The sequence below is a fragment of the Schistocerca americana genome, chromosome 4 (assembly GCF_021461395.2).
Source record: "Schistocerca americana isolate TAMUIC-IGC-003095 chromosome 4, iqSchAmer2.1, whole genome shotgun sequence".
Classification (NCBI taxonomy): Eukaryota; Metazoa; Arthropoda; class Insecta; order Orthoptera; family Acrididae; genus Schistocerca; species Schistocerca americana.
In genome coordinates this window covers 709479413-709501916 of record NC_060122.1, presented here as the reverse complement: position 1 = coordinate 709501916, position 22504 = coordinate 709479413, and the positions used below count along the sequence as shown (strand labels likewise).

The 22504-nt window shown below is 42.5% G+C and overlaps 1 protein-coding gene across 2 annotated transcripts; it reads right to left on the bottom strand.

The window, feature by feature from the left end:
* Positions 1-147: 147 nt before the first annotated feature.
* Positions 148-21618, bottom strand: LOC124612752 (cytochrome c oxidase subunit 7A, mitochondrial-like). 2 transcript variants are annotated; one of them, XM_047141142.1, is made up of 3 exons: positions 21495-21618; positions 21278-21415; positions 148-681 (listed from the first exon to the last, which is right to left on the bottom strand). In XM_047141142.1, the coding sequence occupies exons 1-3, from the start codon at positions 21507-21509 to the stop codon at positions 544-546; spliced, it is 291 nt and encodes a 96-aa protein (XP_046997098.1). In that variant the 5' UTR covers positions 21510-21618; the 3' UTR covers positions 148-543. The 2 variants fall into 2 exon arrangements, with proteins under 2 accessions (XP_046997098.1, XP_046997099.1); XM_047141143.1 differs by having other exon boundaries at positions 21278-21412; positions 21495-21612.
* Positions 21619-22504: the final 886 nt, after the last annotated feature.

Below are 22504 nucleotides of genomic sequence, written 5' to 3'. Positions count from 1 at the left end.
TGTTTTTGTCAATGTACAGAAATACTCTATGGTTATAAGGTTTATCATCAACAAAAACTTTCCAACTAATAGTTATATCTTCAAACTTCCTTCACAGCATCAGTTTTGTGTTTGGTGGTGGAAGTAAGATAGAAGTAGGTACATCAGTTTTATCTCAGATAATGTTTCTTCTCTTTACTCAATTGTTACATATACATAAAACAGAAACATATTAAGTCATTACAGTCATACAGATTTAAAACTGTATGCTGGACTGATGTGAAGTTCCAAGTCTGCATCTCCGTTGCCAGTTAACAGAAACCATCACATTAATGCACTTTTAACAAGCAATGAGATTTATTTAAGATATGACATTCAAATTAAGAATAAACAGAAAATAAACAATGTTAATAATCTTTGTAACAATTCACTGTAAACACTAAGTACTTCTCAGTATTTATTAAATGCAATTTACAGATTTGTACAGTCACCTGCAATAACTTACAGAAATGAGAATCTGCCTGCACTAACTACCTCTCCCATTTACACAAAGAACTAATACATCTACTTTCTAGGCACTGCCATATCATAATAAAATTTGAAGGTCATGCCAAGTCCAACAGCACAAAGTCCCAATGTTGTATGGTACAGTACTTTGTCCACAATTCCACCTTTGAGAAAAACGGGAAGGCCATCATTAACCTGGAAAAAGAAACCAAAGAAGAGAGTGTTTACTTTATATTATCCAAGCACATGCTATGCAAATCTTACTCTCCATACTTTTTTATGTTTTTCTTATCTTCTATTTTGTGCAAATATTCCCAGTACTTGCACTCAATAGTTTCATTACACATGTTGCTAAGACACTATCTACAATGTTCTATTTGTGGATTACTGTGGGCAGGTGGGTTCAACTGAACATTACTGGCAAGTACAAGTAAACTAAAAAACATACCAAATAATTGTAACTTATGACAGTGTCTGAAGACAATGTCTAGATCAGGTGGCATTTTTATGAATTGTATGAACTGGAAGCAAGGACTACCACTCAACAAATCTGCTATATTTATTTACTTGCTCTCTTGTTCTGAAATTGGAAGCAACAGTGCCATGTTATGCCAGATACTGAGAGATTACGGCCATATGAACAACACTAGTGGGACAGTTTTTCTGGTAACTTTATTATTATTATTATTATTGTGTCAAACATATACATCATCATTAATGCATTTCACGGCAATTGTGATTCCAAACACAATTTATAAATTTTTTCATTATGTACAAGAAACTATACACAAAACTTTTATGAGGATGTTCTCCTTGGAAAAAAAAAAGAAGTGATTTCCAGCATTGGTTATGTCTATTGAGTAGACAACAAAGAAATTTAAGTTGATCACAGGTAATTCTTCAGCGGGAAGCATGGCAATTCATGCTGTTATGGTTAAGAATAATGAGCAATATGATACAGTAGATTTCACAGTTAAGAGTTAACCTTCGCTACTTTCAAAGGAACTGCAACCACTCATCATTGCTGATTTAATCCATGTTCATGTTATGTGCAGGTCTTGGCCAGAAATGAAAGTGACAGAAATGGAAGCTCTAGAAGGCCAAGGCGGGTGTTTTTTTTTTTTGGGGGGGGGGGGGGGGGGGGGGGGGGGGATGACGACACTGCATTTATTGATGTTTTCATAAAAGCCATGAGAAGGAAATGCGTAGGAAAGTGTATGATTGCAAATATGTTTTCAGGAAGGGATTGTACACTTTAATTATAATCTCTTCTTCCAAAGTTTTTTGCAGAGTCCTTGTGGACTGTAGTGTGTAAAATCCTTTCTCAGATATTTATTTGCCTTTCGTTTTCTTGCCTTTAATGAAAATATTAATAAATAGCTAATATTGAGTATTACATCAATTTTTTGCTGTGTAAGTAAAGTAAAAAAGAGTTTAGAAATTATGCTAACATAAATGGTTCACAAAAATGCCTTTTTTTAACCCTTGGCCATCTGGAGTTTCCACTTCTGTCATTTTCGTTTATAGCCACATCCTGCTTATACCATGAAATTAGGGCCAAATTGGTAATATGTTTCGGTATGATCCCCTTGTTTAGAAACTCCTTGAACACAATAACTCATTTTACATGCATGCATACAACACATCCTGATAACAAGGGGCCTTCAAACTCAATCATCTACATTCTACTCACTAGCAAATGTTAGAAGGATTTCTGCACATCTCACGCATTTTCTTTAGCAATTTTGGGTGCTCTTATTCAGAGCTTTACATAGTAGTATCTAAACTGTTAAAATTAAACTAATGAATGAATGATACTATCTTAAAGGATGTGTACCTCATATTCCATCAATTTTGAACACATGCTATACGCCTTGTTTCGGAGTTTGGTAATAATTACTGGCTCGGTTGTACAGAATTTTTTAGAAATCAATCTTTCAATTTTACGTGCCAATGAAAAGCACTATCATATGTCAAGGCATATTCCTGATTTATCTTCTCGGACACCAGGTATTTTACGAGTCTCTTGATATCCAGTTCTTCTTATATCATCCTAATTTTTCACCAAGCATGCATACTGCAACAAATATCCATTATCTCTGCAAGACTTTCAAAGATCATAAAGTTTCCCCATAAATTTCTTCACTCATCTAGTATTATGTCTTCTACTTTCAGTCAAAACTGACATCATTCTATTGAGCTTTCCATGGCTCATATTTCACTTCTACACAATGTTGGGTTTCATACATACACTTTTGATGTTTGATATCAGTACGTACCAGTCTCTATTACTGAAATGAACCTATATTTGCCTCCACCAATATTCTGCCTTACTCTCCACATGTATGCCTGTTTCCACTCGGAAACTTTTCACATTCTCCACTGCTTCTTTGACAAACACCAAGCATCTAAAACCTTCCAGACACTACAGTGAACAGACTGTAATCATACGAACTACGTATCCAAGCGTAATTACTTGAAAGTTCAAAAAAATGGCTCCAAGCACTATGGGACTCAACTGCTGAGGTCATTAGTCCCCTAGAACTAGTTAAACCTAACTAACCTAAGGACATCACAAACATCCATGCCCGAGGCAGGATTCGAACCGGCGACCATAGCGGTCTTGCGGTTCCAGACTGCAGCGCCTTTAACCACACGGCCACTTCGGCCAGCACTTGTAAGTTCACACACACTTCATTACAGTCTTCTTTTGTCACTATCTCTCTGTTGAGTGTGGACCCCAGAGACACCTGACAAATGTAGCTGCTGGCTCATTCCTTGTAGGCTAGCTGAAGTTGAGCCAGAACACTTCATAAGATTTATCAACCAACATAACATCAGATATATTTACCTTTTTTCTTTTAATCCAGTCACCTTAGTTGATTCTCTTGAAGTAGAGGTCCTGCTAATCACTGCCTCTGAAATCACGTGTGAAGGCAAAGAAAGGCCAACTTCTTCATAACTTCTACTCATCTCACATAAAAGCATGTCCACTACTTTCCTTTTACAAATATATATTTGCTTGAATGGGTGTACAAATCATTACAGTGACATCTGAATTAAAGTAGAGCACAACTTTGATACTACATGCACCTCTATGGCTCAACATGACATTCAAGATTACAATATATTTCATCTTCCACAAAACCATCTAGTCTTGTTTTATTGTTGGAGATTGTGGTTGCTCTCTAATGGTCAAACCACTGCCAAGCCACAACAAGAAAAGGTAAAAGCCTCTGCTCACAGCAGGTGAAGCAGTTTGTCATCACACCTTGCCATCTTCTCATACTCCACACCTACTCTTTAACGTCTGCACAAACAAAAACAACCACCCACTCACACTACATGTTTTCCAACTTACTCCCTACTTAATGTTATTCTGTCACAATCATCCTTCTTTGTACTACACAAGGAGTGAAATGTCATTTGCCTGAATGTCACTATGTTGAGTGTGGACCTCAGAGATGTCTGACAAATGGTGGGCTGTAGTGGATGTAGTGGAGAACGAGTGATGGTCTGCGTTTTGATTGGCAGCAAACTGAATGTGGGTGTTTATGACTATAATTTTAATTTGCAAGCTCCCCAGATAACAAAAGTCTGTAATTTCATATGAACTTTATCTGCCAATCAAGTGAGGGAAATTTGTGGCTGAAGAAAATCAGATGCATTTGCTAGACTGGTCTGCTATCAAAACTTTATTGCCTCCCATTTAATATTTTTGAGATGAACTAGATAATGAGTTGTGTGCCAGCCAATTCTACAAGTGTGGCTTCAGGAATGAAACAGACATAAGTTGCCTTTATGTGTAATGATCAAATTGTTCTAAGCTCTGATAGCATGTCTAATATTTTATGGATTTTAAACACCAGTTCATGACCTAGATTCTATACTGACAATTTCAGCAACTCCTAAGGCAACATTTGGAGTTCAAATCCTTCACTATTCTGAATCTCTCGCTAAATTAGTGGTTCCCCTATTATTATGACTTCAACCCCCTAATGTGGGGAGCCACACTGGGAACCAGAAAGAAAGACTAGTTTAGCTTCAGATGTTTTTTTGTTGTAAAAGGAAGTATCCATCGAGAGATTTTGATGCTCCAATAAAGTGCAATTTCTGAGGTGTCAACTTGTGTGTTAATGATTAGACTTGTAAAACTATTAAAATTCCATTACTGATGATTGACACATTTAAAGGGCAAGGACTATCCCTAGCTTCCAGAAATGTTAGTTCCTATCTCGCTGAGAAAAGAGGGATATGATTGGGAGGGTGGAAGGAGGAGATGTCTCTGCAACTCTAAGTTAAAAGGGACAACCCCCCCCCCCCCCCCCCTGAAGTGAGCCCAAGTCAAGACGAAGATAATGAGGGAGGTGACAGAATAGGTTACGGTAAAGATGAAAATAAAGCAGGAAAATAACAAAAAAGCTGATGGAAGTTCGGTAAATAAGGAAGTACTACCAATGAAGAAATATGTAAGGGTAGGAAATGGGGGGAGGGGGGTTAACAGAGATGAAGCATAGGAAGCTGGTGGAATGCAATATGCTGGAGAAGAAACTTCCACCTCTGGAGTTCTGGGAAAATGGTGCTGGACGGGAGGATCCAAACGGCTCATGTGGTATAGTAGGCACTTGGGCCCAATGAGTCCTACTAAAGAACATACTCAACCAACTGTGTACAGTTATGCCCCCAAGGTATACAATTGTTTTGCAGGCATGCAAGAGTTCAGCCAGTGGCAATTATTCTTATGTAAAAACCCATTTATTGAAGATGTTAGTTGGCAAAAAACATTTATTGTTTCACATGTTGCGCTACCTTTCTGAAGTTTTAAGATTAAAAAAACACACACACATGCACGCAGAGAGAGAGAGAGAGAGAGAGAGAGAGAGAGAGAGAGAGAGAGAGAGAGAGAGAGAGAAAATAAATTTTAATTTCCCCAAACAAATTCTTCAAATCAAATTACTCAAATTACTAATGGTGTCATCATGTTGTTGTTGTGGTCTTCAGTCCAGAGACTGGTTTGATGCAGCTCTCCATGCTACTCTATCCTGTGCAAGCTTCTTCATCTCTCAGTACCTATTGCAACCTAAATCCTTCTGAATCTGTTTAGCGTATTCATCTCTTGGTCTCCCTCTACGATTTTACCCTCCACGCTGCCCTCCAATCCCTTGATGCCTCACAACATGTCCTACCAACTGATCCCTTCTTCTAATCAAGTTGCATCACAAATTTCTCTACTCCCCAGTTCTATTCAATACCTCCTCATTAGTTATGTGATCTACCCATCTAATCTTCAGCATTCTTCTGTAGCACCAAATTTCAAAAGCTTCTATTCTCTTCTTGTCCAAACTATTTACCGTCCATGTTTCACTTCCATATATGGCTACACTCCATACAAATACTTTCAGAAACAACTTCCTGACACTTAGATCTATACTCAATGTTAACAAATATTTCTTCTTCAGAAACGCTTTCCTTGCCATTGCCAGTCTATATTTTATATCCTCTCTACTTCGACCATCATCAGTTATTTTGCTCCCCAAATAGCAAAACTCATCTACTACTTTGTGTGTCTCATTTCCTTATCTAATTCCCTCAGCATCACCCGGCTCAATTCGACTACATTCCATTATCCTCATTTTGCTTTTGTTGATGTTCATCTTATATCCTCCTTTCAAGACACTGTCCATTCCGTTCAACTACTCTTCCAAGTCCTTTGCTGTCTCTGACAGAATTACAATGTCATCGGCGAACCTCAAAGTTTTTATTTCTTCTCCATGGATTTTAATACCTACTCTGAATTTTTCTTTTGTTTCCTTTACTGCTTGCTCAATATACAGATTGAATAACATCGGGGATAGGCTACAACCCTGTCTCACTCCCTTCCCAACCACTGCTTCCCCTTCGTGCCCCTCGACTCTTAGAACTGCCATCTGCTTACTGTACAAATTGTAAATAGCTTTTCGCTCCCTGTATTTCACCTCTTCCACCTTCAGAATTCGAAAGAGGGTATTCCAGTCAACATTGTCAAAAGCTTTCTCTAAGTCTATAAATGCTAGAAACGTAGGTTTGCCTTTCCTTATCTTCTAAGATAAATTGTAGGGTCAGTATTGCCTAACATGTTCCAAAATTTCTACGGAATCCAAACTGATCTTCCCCGAGGTCGGCTTCTACCAGTTTTTCCATTCATCTGTAAAGAACTCGCGTTAGTATTTTGCAGCTGTGACTTATTAAAATGATATTTCAGTAATTTTCACATCTGTCAACACTTGCTTTCTTTGGGATTGGAATTATTATATTCTTCTTGAAGTCTGAGGGTATTTCGCCTGTCTCATACATCTTGCTCACCAGATGGTAGAGTTTTGTCAGGACTGGCTCTCCCAAGGCTGTCAGTAGTTCTAATTGGAATGTTGTCTACTCCGGGGGCCTTGTTTCGACTCAGGTCTTTCAGTGCTCTGTCAAACTCTTCACGCAGTATCATATCTCCCATTTCATCTTCATCTACATCCTCTTCCATTTCCATAATATTGTCCTCAAGTACATCGCCCTTGTATAGACCCTCTATATACTCCTTCCACCTTTCTGCTTTCCCTTCTTTGCTTAGAACTAGGTTTCCATCTGAGCTCTTTATATGCATGCAATTGGTTCTCTTTTCTCCAAAGGTCTCTTTAATTTTCCTGTAGGCAGTATATATCTTACCCCTAGTGAGATATGCCTCTACATCCTTACATTTGTCCTCTAGCCATCCCTGCTTAGCCACCATATTACATAAAATTTCAAATTGTTAGGAAATAAATCAAAACCCAAAATGCTTAGCATGTTAAAAAGCAGAATGTGCACTTTATAGTGTGTTGTAGGGATCACACTGTGGGCCTGCATAAGCCTCGGTATTCGTATCACACAACTGCAAGTCATGTTGAAAATTCCAACAGCTCAGATACCTATGGAAGGTCAAACCACACATTTTACCAAGTCTTTCCATACCATAAGATGAGCATTGCTTTTTGTACTGTCACTACTGGTTCTGATTCTCACATCTGGACCACGGTAATGAGCTAGAACATGATGTATCAGACTGCAGCATACTTTTGCAGTTGAAACAAATCCTCCACTCCACACACAGGCAACAACAACTAAATCCAGAACATAAACGGCAGTAACAGGAATTTAAGCTTTACTCAAAATATATGGCTCTAGAAAAGTGACCATATATCATTCTTTGTAATTAATGGTAATTCAGGGGATCTGCAGACATTCGACTATGCATACCTCTAAAGTCTGCTAAGCACATACCAGAGATGTTTGCAGTCATGGAAATACTTTGATGGCATCTTAACCCTAAGTGGTTTCTTGCAGTAGGACTTAATGATCTGCAATCCCAGTTGTTTGTTGCTGGCACCTGTGTTACTATTCACAATAACAGCATTCTAATGAACACAAAGTCTGGCTTATATACATTATCTACAGCTCCACAGAATCTGGTGTCTAGATAATTTGATCACAAAGAGTGCATGTAAATTTTGTTAATGTTTAATAACACTTGTTCTTTTTGAGAACAAACTGTTCTCCTTTCACTAGTCAGCCTCCTGTGTGTCTACACGTGCATTTGGAACACTGAATTTCTGTTAGTACTAAAATTTAAACTGTGAGAATCATTCCAAGTATCACTCATCCCATTTTCATTTCAACTACAAATGACGGGGTCAGCAGAAGGAAGAGCCAACCCACATGAGTCTGTTCCTTAAGTTGTTGCACATTATATGCTTGGTTAAATTCAAAGACAAGACAAACATAAAATAATCATATATAAATTTGTTTTGGAGACTGTTCTTTCTAACGACACATGTGGAATTAAGTGTTATCAGTTTTTTGAGCATTTGAACATGCAACAGATAATGTGATCAGACTAATCATTGTTAAATAATTGGGAGTAAACATTTTCTTCTGATGACCCCATCAAATGGAACATGTAAGAGCAACAGCAACATTCTTGGAACTTTATATGCAGACGCTGCATTCTTTTTCCAATGTTGTCTTTACTGAATTGTTATTTTATAGCAGGCTTTATTCAACACGATCGCACACTTAAAATAAATTAATTAATTAATATTTTTACAGTTTCAAAACTGATACTATTTTACCTTAGCTAAATGTCACAACCATGTCACACCTCCCCCCCCCCCCCCCCCAATCTTCCTCTCTCATTCATTTACGTCGTAATATGACAGATTAAAATACATTTGCGTTACAATACAAAAGTATCTATATGAAGGGTAAGATAAAAGCAACCAACTAGCCAATGCAGAAAAATGAAGACAACTAGGTTTTACACAAAATTTGAAAACTCTCACATTTGTCTGTCTGTCATCTAAAATATGTCCGCCCCCGGTAGCTGAGTGGTCAGCGCGACAGACTGTCAATCCAAAGGACCCGGGTTCGATTCCCGGCTGGATCGGAGATTTTCTCCGCTCAGGGACTGGGTGTTGAGTTGTCCTAATCATCATCATTTCATCCCCATCGACGCGCAAGTCGCGCCGAAGTGGCGCCAAATCGAAAGACTTGCACCAGGCGAACGGTCTACCCGACGGGAGGCCCTCGTCACACGACATTTCATTTCATCTAAAATATAGGCTTAATCAGTTTTTTTTCCACAAATGCAGCAAGTAAAAAATGTGGCATATCAAACACTGTGCTTCAGCACTACTGGGCTCTGGTGTGCTCTCTTGCAGGGCGAGAATATAAGGGAGCGTATAATTTTAAGTTTTTATTAAATTACTTTCTTTCTTTTAGTGGTTCTCACGAGGCAGACCACAGCTGGGTGAGTTATCACTGAACACAGTTTCTTGTCCACCACTTCTAAACATAGTTCTTCCCACTAATATTTAACACTTTGCATTAATTGTAATTTAACAGTACGCAAGGGAACTGTGCTACACTGTGTGCCTCACATGCCACTCATGGTCAGGCTTGGTGGAGGATGTTACTTTTCTAAGACAGATTTGCAAATTCCACTGGATGAAGAATCACAGAAAGTATTTGTTGTAAATACACACTTGGGACTGTTCAAGTATTTGTGTTTGTCCTTCAGCAGTGCTTCCATTTGCCCTTCAGCAGTGCTTCCACACCTGCCATTTTTCAATGTTACTTGGTACAGCTGTCTGCAAAAGTGCCATTTGTTCAAACTATCTTGACAATATTGTAGTCTCAGGTCGTACACCAGCAGAACACGTTGCCAATTTGCACACTCTTTTTCAAGTGTTGTCGGAAGCAGGGCTCAACTGTCATCTCGAAAAGTTGACTTTTTTCAAACTTAGGTCATGTGATAAACAGTCAGGGTGCGCACCTCCTCCAATCTCATTTGCTTGCAATCTGTGACCTGCCTGTTCCTCGCAATGTGTCTGAACTGCAGTCAGTACTAGGCAAGATGACGCACTACATTTGGTTCATACCAAATGCCACCCAGATCACGCCTCCATTGCATTGCTTCTGTCGCAAAAATGCGCCTTTTGTGTGGACTAAAGACTGTCATGATGCATTTCAGAAATTCAAACACGCTTTGCTTTGTGACAGGTGTTCAGTGCATTTTGACCCTGCCAAGCCAGTAGTTTTGCGAGTCAATGCCTATGGAATCGTCGTCGTGCTTTCACACAGAATTGGTACACATGACAGACCTGTTGCTTTTGCCTCAAAGTTGTTAAACTCAGTGCAATTATTCTCAAAGAGAAAAGCAGGCTCTCGCTACTGTGTATCGTGTGGCAACATTCCATCACTATGAATGGTTGCAAGTTCTATTTAGCGACAGATCCCAAGCCTTTGTAGTCCTTGTTTCATTTGTCAAAGCTGGTTCCTGCACGCACAGTTGAAAATTTGCAATGCTGGACTTTGTTGCTTTCATAGTATCAGTATGAAATTGTGTACAGACCTACAGCAAAGCATGGCATTGCAGACGCCCTATCTCATCTTTTGATTGGCCCAGACCCTGATTTTGAGGCATCTGCCACATCTTGTTGCCAATCAATGGGCAGTACTCTGAATTACTGGAAACTATTCCCTTGCATTACAGAAAAATAGCACAGGTCATGGAAGCAGACCCAGATCTCAAGATTTTGTTGCATTATATCACATGCCTTGGCCTCATTCATTGAATAGTATACAGAGCTCAACTGAGCGCCGATATTTTGCACATCTTCATTGCCTTTCAGTTCAACAGGGTGCGATTCTAGTTCAAAATGACAATCCCATGTGCTTATTCCAAAAATGTTGCTAAAGGATGTGTTCTGACTGCTCCACCAGGAACATTGGGGAATTGGACGCATTAACAGTTATCACAACGACATTTTACTTGGCAGGGCATGGACGCCCACTCTGAACAGACGATGTCACACTGTCGCGCATGTGCTGAGAACAATCTGCTCTGCAACGGACATTCGCAGCTTGGCCCAAGACTTAATCGCCATAGCAATGAGTGTACAATGACTTTGCACTCATTGGCTTGTAGCGGTAGACTCTTTTAGCAAGTTCCCATTTGGGGTGCCTAAGAACAGCACATCATGTAGCACCATTTAAGCGTTGTCCTCCATATTTTGCATCGAAGGTTTGCCAGAAGTAACTGTGTCTGACAATGGACCATAGTTCAATTCACATGACTTATCAGTTTTCCCTTCCAAAATGCCACACCATTGTCATGCAGTGAGGCTGCAAATGACAATGGGGATGCAGACAGGATGCTGGACTTAGAGATGGGTCAGGAGTCACGACTGAAGGATGGTGTACTCGCAACCGTATCCCGCCATCTAGCTTCCGAGGCAACAGAAACATCGTCCGGGAAACTGCTGTGCCAGGGTAAACGTCCAGGCCTGAGGCTATGTACTGGGACTATGATGGCGATGACAGGTCCAGGTCCATGCGGTCAGTGAGTGGGGATGGCAGGGCCAAGTCCACATCGTCCATCCGCTCCTCCAGTGTGCCCTGGTGGCACCAGCGGGTGGCTGGGAAGTCCGTGTGGTCCCACTGGTGAAGGTCCGTCTCGTGGATGGGAGTGATAGGAGACGAGAAAGAGTTGCAGCGCTAGTTCCTAAGTGTGGGTGGTGCAAAGCTTGCCCATCTGTTGCTTGAAAGTGCGTACGAAGCATTATGCTTCTCTGTTGGACTGCGAGTGAAACAGAGCACTTGTTACATGACAAATGTCATTGCGTTCCCAAAACTGATCAGTCATGTGAATTGAACTATGGTCCATTGTCAGACACAGTTACTTCTGGCAAACCTTCGATGCAAAATATGGAGGACAACGCTTGAATGGTGCTACATGATGTGCTGTTCATAGGCACCCCAAATGGGAACTTGCTAAAAGAGTCTACCGCTACAAGCGCGCGCGCGCGCGCGCGCGCGCGCACACACACACACACACACACACACACACACACACACACACACACACACACACACCAACCTGCTGGACGTGAATCGAACCTGAGACCCCACGATCCAGAGGCAGCAGGGAGGGGAGAGGGGGGGGGGGGGGGGGGGACGACATGCTGGTATAAGCTGGCACCAGCAGACCAGGCGGCAAAGAGGTTGTGAAACGACAGAGGCCAACAAAAGACTCCCAAGAAACGCCCTGATAATGCCAACTCTGCCGCCACTATTTAGATTGTCGCTGTGGACCGGAGAGCGAGTATGTTGTGCCAAGCAAGTACCAGTGTCATCAGTTGCAGCCCAGCGGGAATCGCAGTACCATTTAGCTCCACCACTAATTCAGAGACAGGCAGCACATAGCAACCACAATTGTGAACACAGCAGACTTTGTACTTCACCAGCAGTGAGGCTAACATGGAATATTCAGAAGAACTTGTACCATGACTAATTTCTTGAGTTGAATAACTATCCATTCTTATGGATAAAAAACCCAGTTAATGTGTGCAATTTGTGTTTTAGAAGGATGATACCAGCCACCAAACAACATCCTCTCCTTGCTACTATGGTACAGCTCTACAGAGACAAGGCGACATAAAATGAACAAACTTCATTACCTTCTTCAGATTTTAATTTTGCTTTGGGTAATCTTTTTCAGTATTGCAATCGTGCAGTTAGATAACAATTGAAGTTAACAATTTTTTGGGAACTTGCTCTACCAGGTGGTGATACTTTGGTGAAGGCCAATACATGTTATTTCACCCACAAGGTAACTGGAGGAGGGGAATCTAGGACAATGCCAGCTGCCATCATCACTAGTGTCTGGAACATGGGTAGATGGCTACCGTCCAGGTGTGGAGCAGCAGGGAAACATATAGACAATGGGGCAGGACAACTGATATGAGGACTGTGGGGTACAGACACTTCAATATTGTTTTAGAACAAGCTTTCAGTGCGATCCACCAAGTCCTGAAGACTTTCTGTGTGTTGATGGCAGTCACTTGACCCCACAACATCCCACTTTCTCTTCTGAGAATTAATCTGGCTGATATGCCTTTTGAAGCTTGATTTGCCTCACTATGTGGATACAGATGGGAAAACACTTGCTAAAGATGGATATTCAAATGCTAAAAGGAGGTATTGTGACTGGACTTGTGAGATGGAATTTGCGATTGGCTCATAGTTAAAATCCTCCCAAGGGTGGTTGGTTGGTTTGTTTAAAAGAGGGAGGGGAAGGGACCAAACTGCGAGGTCATCGGTCCGTTGTTCCCGGTAAAATAATTACACAATGGAAAGACAAAAAGAAAGGAGACATATAGCACAATAATAGGAGAATAGAACAACCAGAAGAATAACAGGACGACAACCAACACTACCATAGACAAAATAGGAAAAGAAAACCACAGAGAGAAGCAAGAAACTGATAGAAAAGGTAAAAACAAGAGAGCGTATGACTGACTGGCTGGCTGGCTAGCCACGAGAATAAAAAGGAAAAGTCAGCCACTCTGCGACACATTAAAACATCCACCCTAAAAGCATTAGGGTGGAGAACACGAAGGGACAAAGGACATGCTCTACAACTTATATAAAATGATAAAACCCACCACCACGTATAAAACGTAAAACTAAATTAGCCGATGAGGCGTTGTCAGCTAAAATTAATGGCATGAGTCCGGCAACTGAAGAGTTCGTCGCAGGGCAGCCAAAGAAGGACAGCTCACTAAGATATGGGCCACTGTCAGCCCGGCGCCGCACCGGCACTGAGGTGGGTCATCACAGCGCAGGTGGTAGCTGTGTGTCACCCAAGCGTGGCCAATGCAGAGCCTTGGTGTACAGCATGGAGGTGTACATGAATGGACCACAAGTATAGGTGATAAAGGCAAGGACTCCAGTTCGGGAAGTAGGGATCGGACGCAAACTGCAATTGGAAGCCCTGGCCTGGGCCGCCGATGCACGAGATAAACTGCAATGGGTGGGAAAAGGAGACGGTGATTCAGATGCGCAGGAGAACTACGAACCTGTGCAACATAACTGGCCAGCAGTTCAGCAGTTGTACATGCCTAACCTGCAATGGAGGGACTTGTCCTAAGCTCTCCTGCCACTAGGCGAACGCCACCGTGGTGCACCGAGTCGAGTAAATGCAATGCTGAGGGTGCCGCCGAACCATAAACCAGACTCCCATAGTAAAGGCGGGACTGAACAGGACCCTGCAGAGTTGCAGCAACATAGAGTGTTCTGCACCTCAGTTGGTGTTGCTCAGGCAGCAGAGTGCATTGACGTGCTGCCAGCACTTCCGTTTAAGCTGACGTATGTGAGGAAGCCAAGCCAATCGGGCATCAAAAACCAGTCCTAAGAATCAATATGTCTCCACTACAGTGAGTGGAAAATACAGAGCGGCAGGAAATTTTGGATCAAAATCGGGAGCGGGCTTCCGAGACCCCACTCGTATCATGTGGCAAGGGTATGATGTCACCAAGTTATGTCATACGCTTTTTGTAAATCAAAAAAGATGGCAACCAGGTGTTGGCATCTGGAAAAGGCTATTTGGATGGCAGACTCTAGGGACACAACATGATCAGTGGTAGAGTGACCCTGGTGGAAGCCGCCCTGACATGGAGCCAGTAGGCCTCATGACTCCAGGAGCCAACCCAACTGCCGACACACCATACATTCCAGCAGCTTACAAACAATGTTGGTGAGGCTGATGGGCCGATAGCTACCCACATCAAGGAGGTTTTTATACTGGGTTTGAGCACTGGAATAATGGTGCTCTCCCGCCACTGTGATGGAGAGACGCCATTGCACCAGATCCGGTTGAAGATGATGAGGTGGTGTCGCTTGTAGTCAGATGAGAGATGTTTAATCATGTGACTGTGGATACGATCTGGCCGAGGAGCTGTGTCAGGGCAATGTGCAAGAGCACTGAGGAGCTCCCACTCTGTAAATGGGGCATTATAGGATTCACTGTGGCGTGTAGTGAACGAAAGGAATTCCCCTTCCAGCCACCGTTTGAGAAAGCGAAAGGCTGGGGGTAATTCTCTGACGCACGGCACACTGCTCGGCACACTGCTTGGAAATCGCGAGTGTGTCGGTAGATAAAATGCCATTTATGTTAACACCGGGAACACCTGTTGGGGTCTGGTAACCGAAAACATGTATGATCTTTGCCCAGACTTGGGAAGGTGATGTATGACACCCAATGGTTGAGACATTTATCTCCCAACACTCCTGCTTCAGTCATCTGATAAGTTGGCAAAAGTGGGCACGGAGACATTTAAAGGCTATGAGGTGGTCCAGGGAAGGGTGCCGCTTATACCACTCGCCGACTCTCCTTAATTGCTTCATTGACTTTCGATGACCACCAAGGAACCGCTGGGGGCACCATAAAGAAACAATTGCTGCACTCACCTGCTCAACCATCACACTGATGTGACCATGTGGGGGGAGATTCAGCAGTGACAGCAGAGGTAAAGGTTTCCCGGTCCACCTTGTTTAAAGCCCATCTGGGTAGGCGTCCGTGGGCCTGATGCTGGGGCAGTGACAGGAAGGTGGAGAAGTGGTCACAACCACACAGGTCATCATGTGCTCTCCAGTGGACACATGGGAGAAGTCCTGGGCTGAAAATTGATAAATCAATGGCCGAGTAACTATCACGAGCCACACTGAAATGTGTGGGTGCCTCAGTGTTTAAGACTCAGAGGTCGAACTGAGACAGTAAAGTTTCAACATCTCTGCCTAAGCACTAAGAGATGGGCAAACACTTTCATCCTTGGGAACTAGTTCACTGCTGATCGTTCTTTTTGGGAACCGTTCATTTTTACTTGTTCACCATTCATTTGTGCTTGCTATATGGTTCTTATGAAAAACTGAAAACTAGTAGTGCAGGTGACTGAAGGATGGAGGGCACCAAGAGGGGGCACTTGCCTCCCTCTGGAGTATAGAGTTTTTATTCATTACAGAATTCTGACACACTTTTAGAAGTGATTTCTGTGATTCTGCAGAACCTCTCGTTTAGCCAATTGTAGCGTTGTGTGGCTGATCGCAGGGAAATAATATACGGTGGCGCAAGGAAAACCGGCCCCGAGTACAGACTGTTCGCCAAATACGGACGATGTGTTGCCTGTTACGAGCACATACAACAAACAGACAAACATGTAATAATTAGACAGTGAAGAAATAACAAGCTAATGCAAGCAACAATTGCAAAACAATTGATGATAATGTGTAGAGAGCTGGAGAATAGAACATGACAAACTCACGTGACGCGCATGGGCTATAGCACATGTAGTCTTGTAAACTTGTTGGTGGCTGTTTCCTAACTTAATAGACCACAAGTGTCTTGTATAAAATTCTTCGTTTCGACTTCCACTACATAGCTATGCTACGTTGAAAACAATAATCGTTTACACCCTATATATACTTCACGTTGTCTCTGTGTTCGAAGGCGAAGTAGACTTCACGGAAGCATAAAATAAAAAGTGGTTTTCTCATCATACTTGCGTCACACGCTTAGTGAAAAATTAGGTTTTTATGTTGCATTATTAAAGTTAATGCAGCAATAATGAGATAATAAGTAAATACGATTTTATGACAATCTATGTCTTTTCAAATGGAGAGGCACCGCCGCTTTTCGTACTGAGCCAAAATGACCCACAATCGACCTCCCCCCCCCGGTCCTTTTGTTCATCTTGTTGAACCGTTCCTTTGCGCCCGTTCCTTCACAAAGTACCCATCTCTACTAAGCACGGTACCATCCCACTAGGGTTTATAGCGTTAAAATCTCCCAAAAGTAGGAAAGGTTTAGAGAGTTGATCAGACAGTGCAGTTAATGCATTCTGGGACACTGCACCATCTGGAGGAAGATATACATTGCAGACAGTTATTTCCTGTGTCATCCTTATTCTGACAGCCACAGCGTCAAGGGAGTTTGAAGGGGCACAGTTTCTACAGACTGAGTTTAGGGCATAAACACAAACTCCACCTGACACTCAATTATAGTTGCTATGGTTCCTGTAGTATCCTTTATAGCCGCGGAGGGCAGGGGTCCGCATTGCTGGGAACCAGGTTTCCTGGAGGGCAATGCAGAAAGAAGGTGTAAGGCTTAACAGTTGCCGTAGCTCAGCCAGGTGGTGGAAGAAACTGCTGCAAAGATGATGTCATTGTGAGACTGAGAAGGCATGGATCATTCAATGAGGTAGTTTACACCTCAGGGTCACCTGCTGCCACCGAATTTTTGCCTGAGCGAAGAGATGTAGGTCCTCAGTGGACACCAGAATATCCATCTCATATGCAGACACACAGCCTGTAGGTAGCGGTGGTGCATGTGCCACCACAATTCCCTTGGTCTTGGGGAACTTCTTTTTGGATTTCTCTCACTGTTCCTTGGGTTTCCCTGGTTGGGAGGACTTCACTGATTCAGTCTGACTCAGGATGAACATGAAGCTCTACGACCAACTTCTTTTGGGCTCTTCAGCCACTGGTGGGTGTCATCTTTCCCACACGCAGAAACCTGGGAATGGAGTGACCCAAGGGACCCCTTCCAAGTGAGAGGAGCTGAAGAAGACTTGCACTTCTCCGGCTCAGAAGTGGGGACTGATACCCCCCATGGTTGGGTGTGGGGGGTGGTGTTGCTTCTGAAGTAGCTCTAGCTGCCCCCCCCCCCCCCCCACACCAAGGGGGCAGCTAGAGACTTCTGATTCTGTGAGGCGACAGTAAAGCGAGGAACTGACGGGGTGACAACTGTTCTTGTAGTGGCGGCATATTAGGAGGTCATAGCCACAGGACATAGGCGCTCAAATTTTCTCTTAGCCTTAGTGTAGGTCAGTTGGTCCAGGGTCTTAATTTCCACGATTTTCTTCTCTTTCTTTTAAATCCTGCAGTCTGGAGAGCAAGTTGAATGATGCTCTCCACAGTTGACACAGATGAGAGGCAGGGCACACGGAGTACTGGGATGTGATGGACATCCACAATCTCGATATGTGACGCTGCAAGTACAGTGGGAAGACATATGGCCGAACTTCCAGCACTTAAAAGCACCGCATTGGGGGAGGGATATATGGCTTGACATCACAGCGGTAGACAATCACCTTGACCTTTTCTGGCAATGTGTCACCCTCTAAGGCCAAGATGAAGGCACTGGTGGCAACCTGATTATCCTTCGGACCCCGATGGACTCGCTGGACGAAATGAACACTTCGCTGCTCTAAACTTGTGTGCAGCTCATCATCAGACTGCAAAAGAAGGTCCCTGTGGAATATAATACCCTGAGACCATAGTTAAGCTCTTATGGGGTGTGATGGTAACAGAAACATCCCCCAACTTGTCACAAGCAAGTAATGCCCGGGACTTGGCAGAGGATGCTGTTTTTATCAAGACCGACCCAGAGCACATTTTGGAGAAGCCCTCCACCTCCCCAAACTTGTCCTCCAAATGCTCCACAAAAGACTGAGGCTTCATGGACATTAAAGATTCCATCAACTCTTGTACATACGAGGTGCCGGGGTGAATAAGCTTCACTGCCATCCTGGCATGGTGTGGCCAGGGAGGGGAACAATTTGGGGTAATATTTCTTAGCATTGAAGTTAGACTTTGCTCGCTTAGGACTGCTGGCGCTGGACCACCAGCAAGAGATGACGTACTACACTTCGTGACATGTCATCCACCCTGATGCCACCCACTCCGACCAGGGGGCCTCCCAACGGGTGCCACCTAGCCTCAGCAAGAGTCGCCTGACAGGATGGTCATTGCCGGGAGTCCCGATGCCTCAGGGAGATGGGCATCTACTCCATGGCATGTGTGGGGAGTTAATGGTGCAGGCATCAGCACAGCGATCCCTGTGTTGTCAGGGGGCTACAACCAACAGGGTACATGGCGGCCCCACCACAACGGACTGGCTACCATGCTGGATATCAGGTGACAAGGAGTCCATGGTCATCACCTGTGTAGTACGGCGCCCTTCCCCAATTGGCTCGCTCTTTGGAATAATTTTGAGATATGGAGGTCAAACCCGACAGGGGACCATCACATAAGGGCCGAAACATTTGAGACTCCTTTTAGTCGTCTCTTACGACAGGCAGGAATACCTCAGGCCTATTCGAACTCCTGGAGCTGCAGGTGGGCCTTCTAAGGCTTACCAATGTCTGTACTGTTCGGGTAATTCCTTCATGGTGCACTGTTCCTGCCTCCCCCCCCCCCCCCCCCCCCCGCTTAGGATTTATTTTAGCATAAGAGGCCTGCGGTCTACGATGATCATAAGGAAAGGAATTTGGGGGGGAGGGGGGGAAGGTAGACTGACTGTAATTACAAAAATTACAGAGTAATGCAACGACAGAGATTTGCATTGTTGTGCCATTCTTCCATCGCATTCTGTGAAACTAAAACCAAAGTCAAGACAGAGCAGAAAGCTCAAAACAGTAAGGTGCATTTACTGTTGTCAGCAGCATGTACTGTGAGGGGATGGATCCACATTTGCATTGCCTTTCACACATTTTCAGTGCAAGAGAGATACAAACAAAATGGCGTACAGAATTAAACTAAATACAACTGCTCTGTGATGTCAATCAATGGGTATCACAGTTCGCGGAAATACGGAAGCGTCCGATGCCACCCGTCTGCTTTGACCCATGACGTCACAAATATGGCGGAAACAAAAACAAACACACACACTTTCCACAAGAAGCCTAATTACACTAACGGGACAAGCGCGGGAAATGGGGTGTTTTGGGTGGGGGGCAAACTAAATATAAACAAATTTAGACGCCTTGCGTACCTACAACGAGTAAGTGAAGACGGCCATGCATGAATACCGACCCACCTCCCCAGGGGTCGTAACCCCTGCAACCCATAGAAGATAAAGATGCTTCAGTAGCTGATTAGTGTTTTTTGTCTTAAAAAAAAAAAATCTCACGGGATAGAACGAACAGATCAAAGATAAATATAATAAACTAAAACAGAAACTCGAGGAAACAGATAATTAAAATAAGTAATAAGTGTTTTTAAATTTAAAAAAATCTTACGAGATAGAACGAACAGATCAGAAAAGTAAATAAAATAAGATAAAACGGAACTGGAGACAGCCACACTCAAACCAAACTCCGCGCCGTCATGACGTCACACACGACACCCTTACGTCACGGGTCAAAGCCGACGCGTTGGATCGGATGCTTCTGTCGACCCCAGTTCGCTTATACCAAAATTTTCAGAAAATATGGTTGAAAAACCTCTGAAATTTTGTCAGAATTCACATTCACGCTGCATGTCTTTAGCATAGAAATCTTCCTCATACTAATACTTCATTTCCACACAAGTTTTCTGAATCCACTGCAGCAGACAATATCTTTACTTTATCCTTCACCTGAGTGGTAAAGGAAATAGATAAGTTTGTAGACTTATGTTCTCTGAAAAAGGCATTTCAACTGATTAGGAGAATATAGCTTTCAGAACAATAGGTGGACATGAAGAGCAAGTGGATATGATCCTACGACTGAGCATTCTGTATACAGCAAAAGTGTAGATGAGACAACCGAGTATGATATGGCCAAAGATCTACTCAACAGAGTGACATTAAGCATAGTCGCCAGTAATTCTGTGCATTTGTTACTTTACTTTCCTTATGAAGAATAGTGGACCGAGCTCTTCTCCAGTCTCATAAGACTGATCGCAGCGTGTGGGATTATTGACAAATATGGAAAATGATGGGCCAGTCTTGCAGGGCATTTGTTATAGAACCGAAATTTCATTTGAGCCTGGTTACCTGATCCTTTGAATAGTTTCATATTTTTCCACCAGGCCACAAATCAGCCAACAAAGACATGAGATCCCGCAAGTTAGGTAAATACACCAATGTATCTGCACATCGTCACACTCACTCAACAAGGAAATTCTATATGCAGTGTTCTATGTAAACTGGGTAAAAAAACAAAAACAACCCCTACCGTAATTACTTGCTGGAATGATGACAGCATTCTACTGAATAACAACCAATAGTTGGTAATGTCAATGGCCAGCCTCAATTATGTACAGGAAAGGCAAAGTTATACCTTCGGGCTGACACTTAATAGGACACTCAAGTAAACTTTGCAATAAAACCGCTACATGGCAAACAGAGTGTCACATCCTTTTGCACAGTGTTGGGATCACCTCAATATGCAAGTCTTCTTAATGTTACATTTGTTGCAGACTCCGTCGATGTTTGGCTCGAGCCAATAGACAACACGTAAAGTAGCCGATATGGTGTGTCAAATCATTGTAGAGTTGCGGGTAGCCACCAGTGATTTAAAAAACGGTAACACTTTCAACAAAAGTCACATGGCATAGTTATTACCGTCCAAAAGGCATCGCTAAGGCAAATAGCCTTCTCCTTTATGTCTATTTCCTACTATCTTACCTGAAATTTTTCCTGTTTCGCCTTCAGCTTTTTGTATCCTGGATGCACATTATCTAACGGAGCGCCGGTTGTGGCTTTCCTCGTCAGCTGTGATGTCGATAATTGCCGTGAACTTAGCTGCAGCAGCTGAACCGCCTTCTGAGGGAAACAAATTTGCCAATGAAATCGTATATCACAATTTTCACTCAACGAATATTTGAAAACATAAGTTATATACCTTAGCCGAATTCATTATCTCCGTTATTTAAGAGCAACAACCCACACCGAACGGACACTCAGTAACTTTATTCGGTTTCGGTTAGATTATCGGCTATCCTTTTTTTTGCTCCCTTGGCTTATCAAACAGGCGTCTAAAGCTAGCGAAATGAGGGATGCTCAACTACCGGACCTACCGATAGATGGCTCTAGCGCGTGCCGCCAAGAGATCCTATCATTGAGTGTCCGCCATATCTGAATTTGGCAAAAAAAACGAAGTGTCAAAACACGGATGAAAATGTTTTTCGTTCTGCGCCCTCATAAGTATTTTAAATTGGATGTTCTAGATATCTACACATCAACATAATGAAGTGTTTCTAATCTAGCGAGAAAAAACAGTGACAGTTCTGCTATGAAATTCCTAAATTCGAGTGTGTTTTGAAAGTTTGACAAGCTGACCTATAAATTGTTTACTATTTTATGAGTGCTTTACTTATTTGCCCGTTTTAAAACACTATTTAAGATTCAATGGAGGTCAACAAATTACCTTACTTGCCGAAGCTTTTAACTACTGGTATAATTCGGAAAATCAAGTGTGGACAACAGTGAAAACGTCTCTTGAAAAAAAGTTGACATCGTGTGCTTAGGGGTGTCTTTACTGACAACAGAAATTACAACTGAACCATTAAAGTATTACTTACGTATAAACAGAAAAAATCGTTATTTTTTCTTTATCTGAAGTGATGCATTACCGATCTGCATATATGCTGACACTAATTGCAACATGCACTTACGAATTTGGCACTCTCTTTGATCAGTAATTTAAATGCCATGATTTTATTAACGCTTGTACATGACACGGTGTATTTAAACTGAGTGATATGGTAGAAGCACCAGTTTTTAACAGTGCTACAGTCTTTGATACGAGACAAGAAATACATTTAAATGATATAAACACAAAGCCCAACGTTAAGGCTCCTCTTAAATGCTTGACTTGTATCATTTGGAAGTTAAGTGTAGTAATAATATTAT

Coding starts and splice junctions, on each gene's coding strand:
- LOC124612752 (XM_047141142.1), bottom strand. Junction 682..21,277: donor CGAAACAGGAAAAATTTCAG/GTAAGATAGTAG, acceptor TTCTTTTTCCAG/GTTAATGATGGCCTTCCCGT.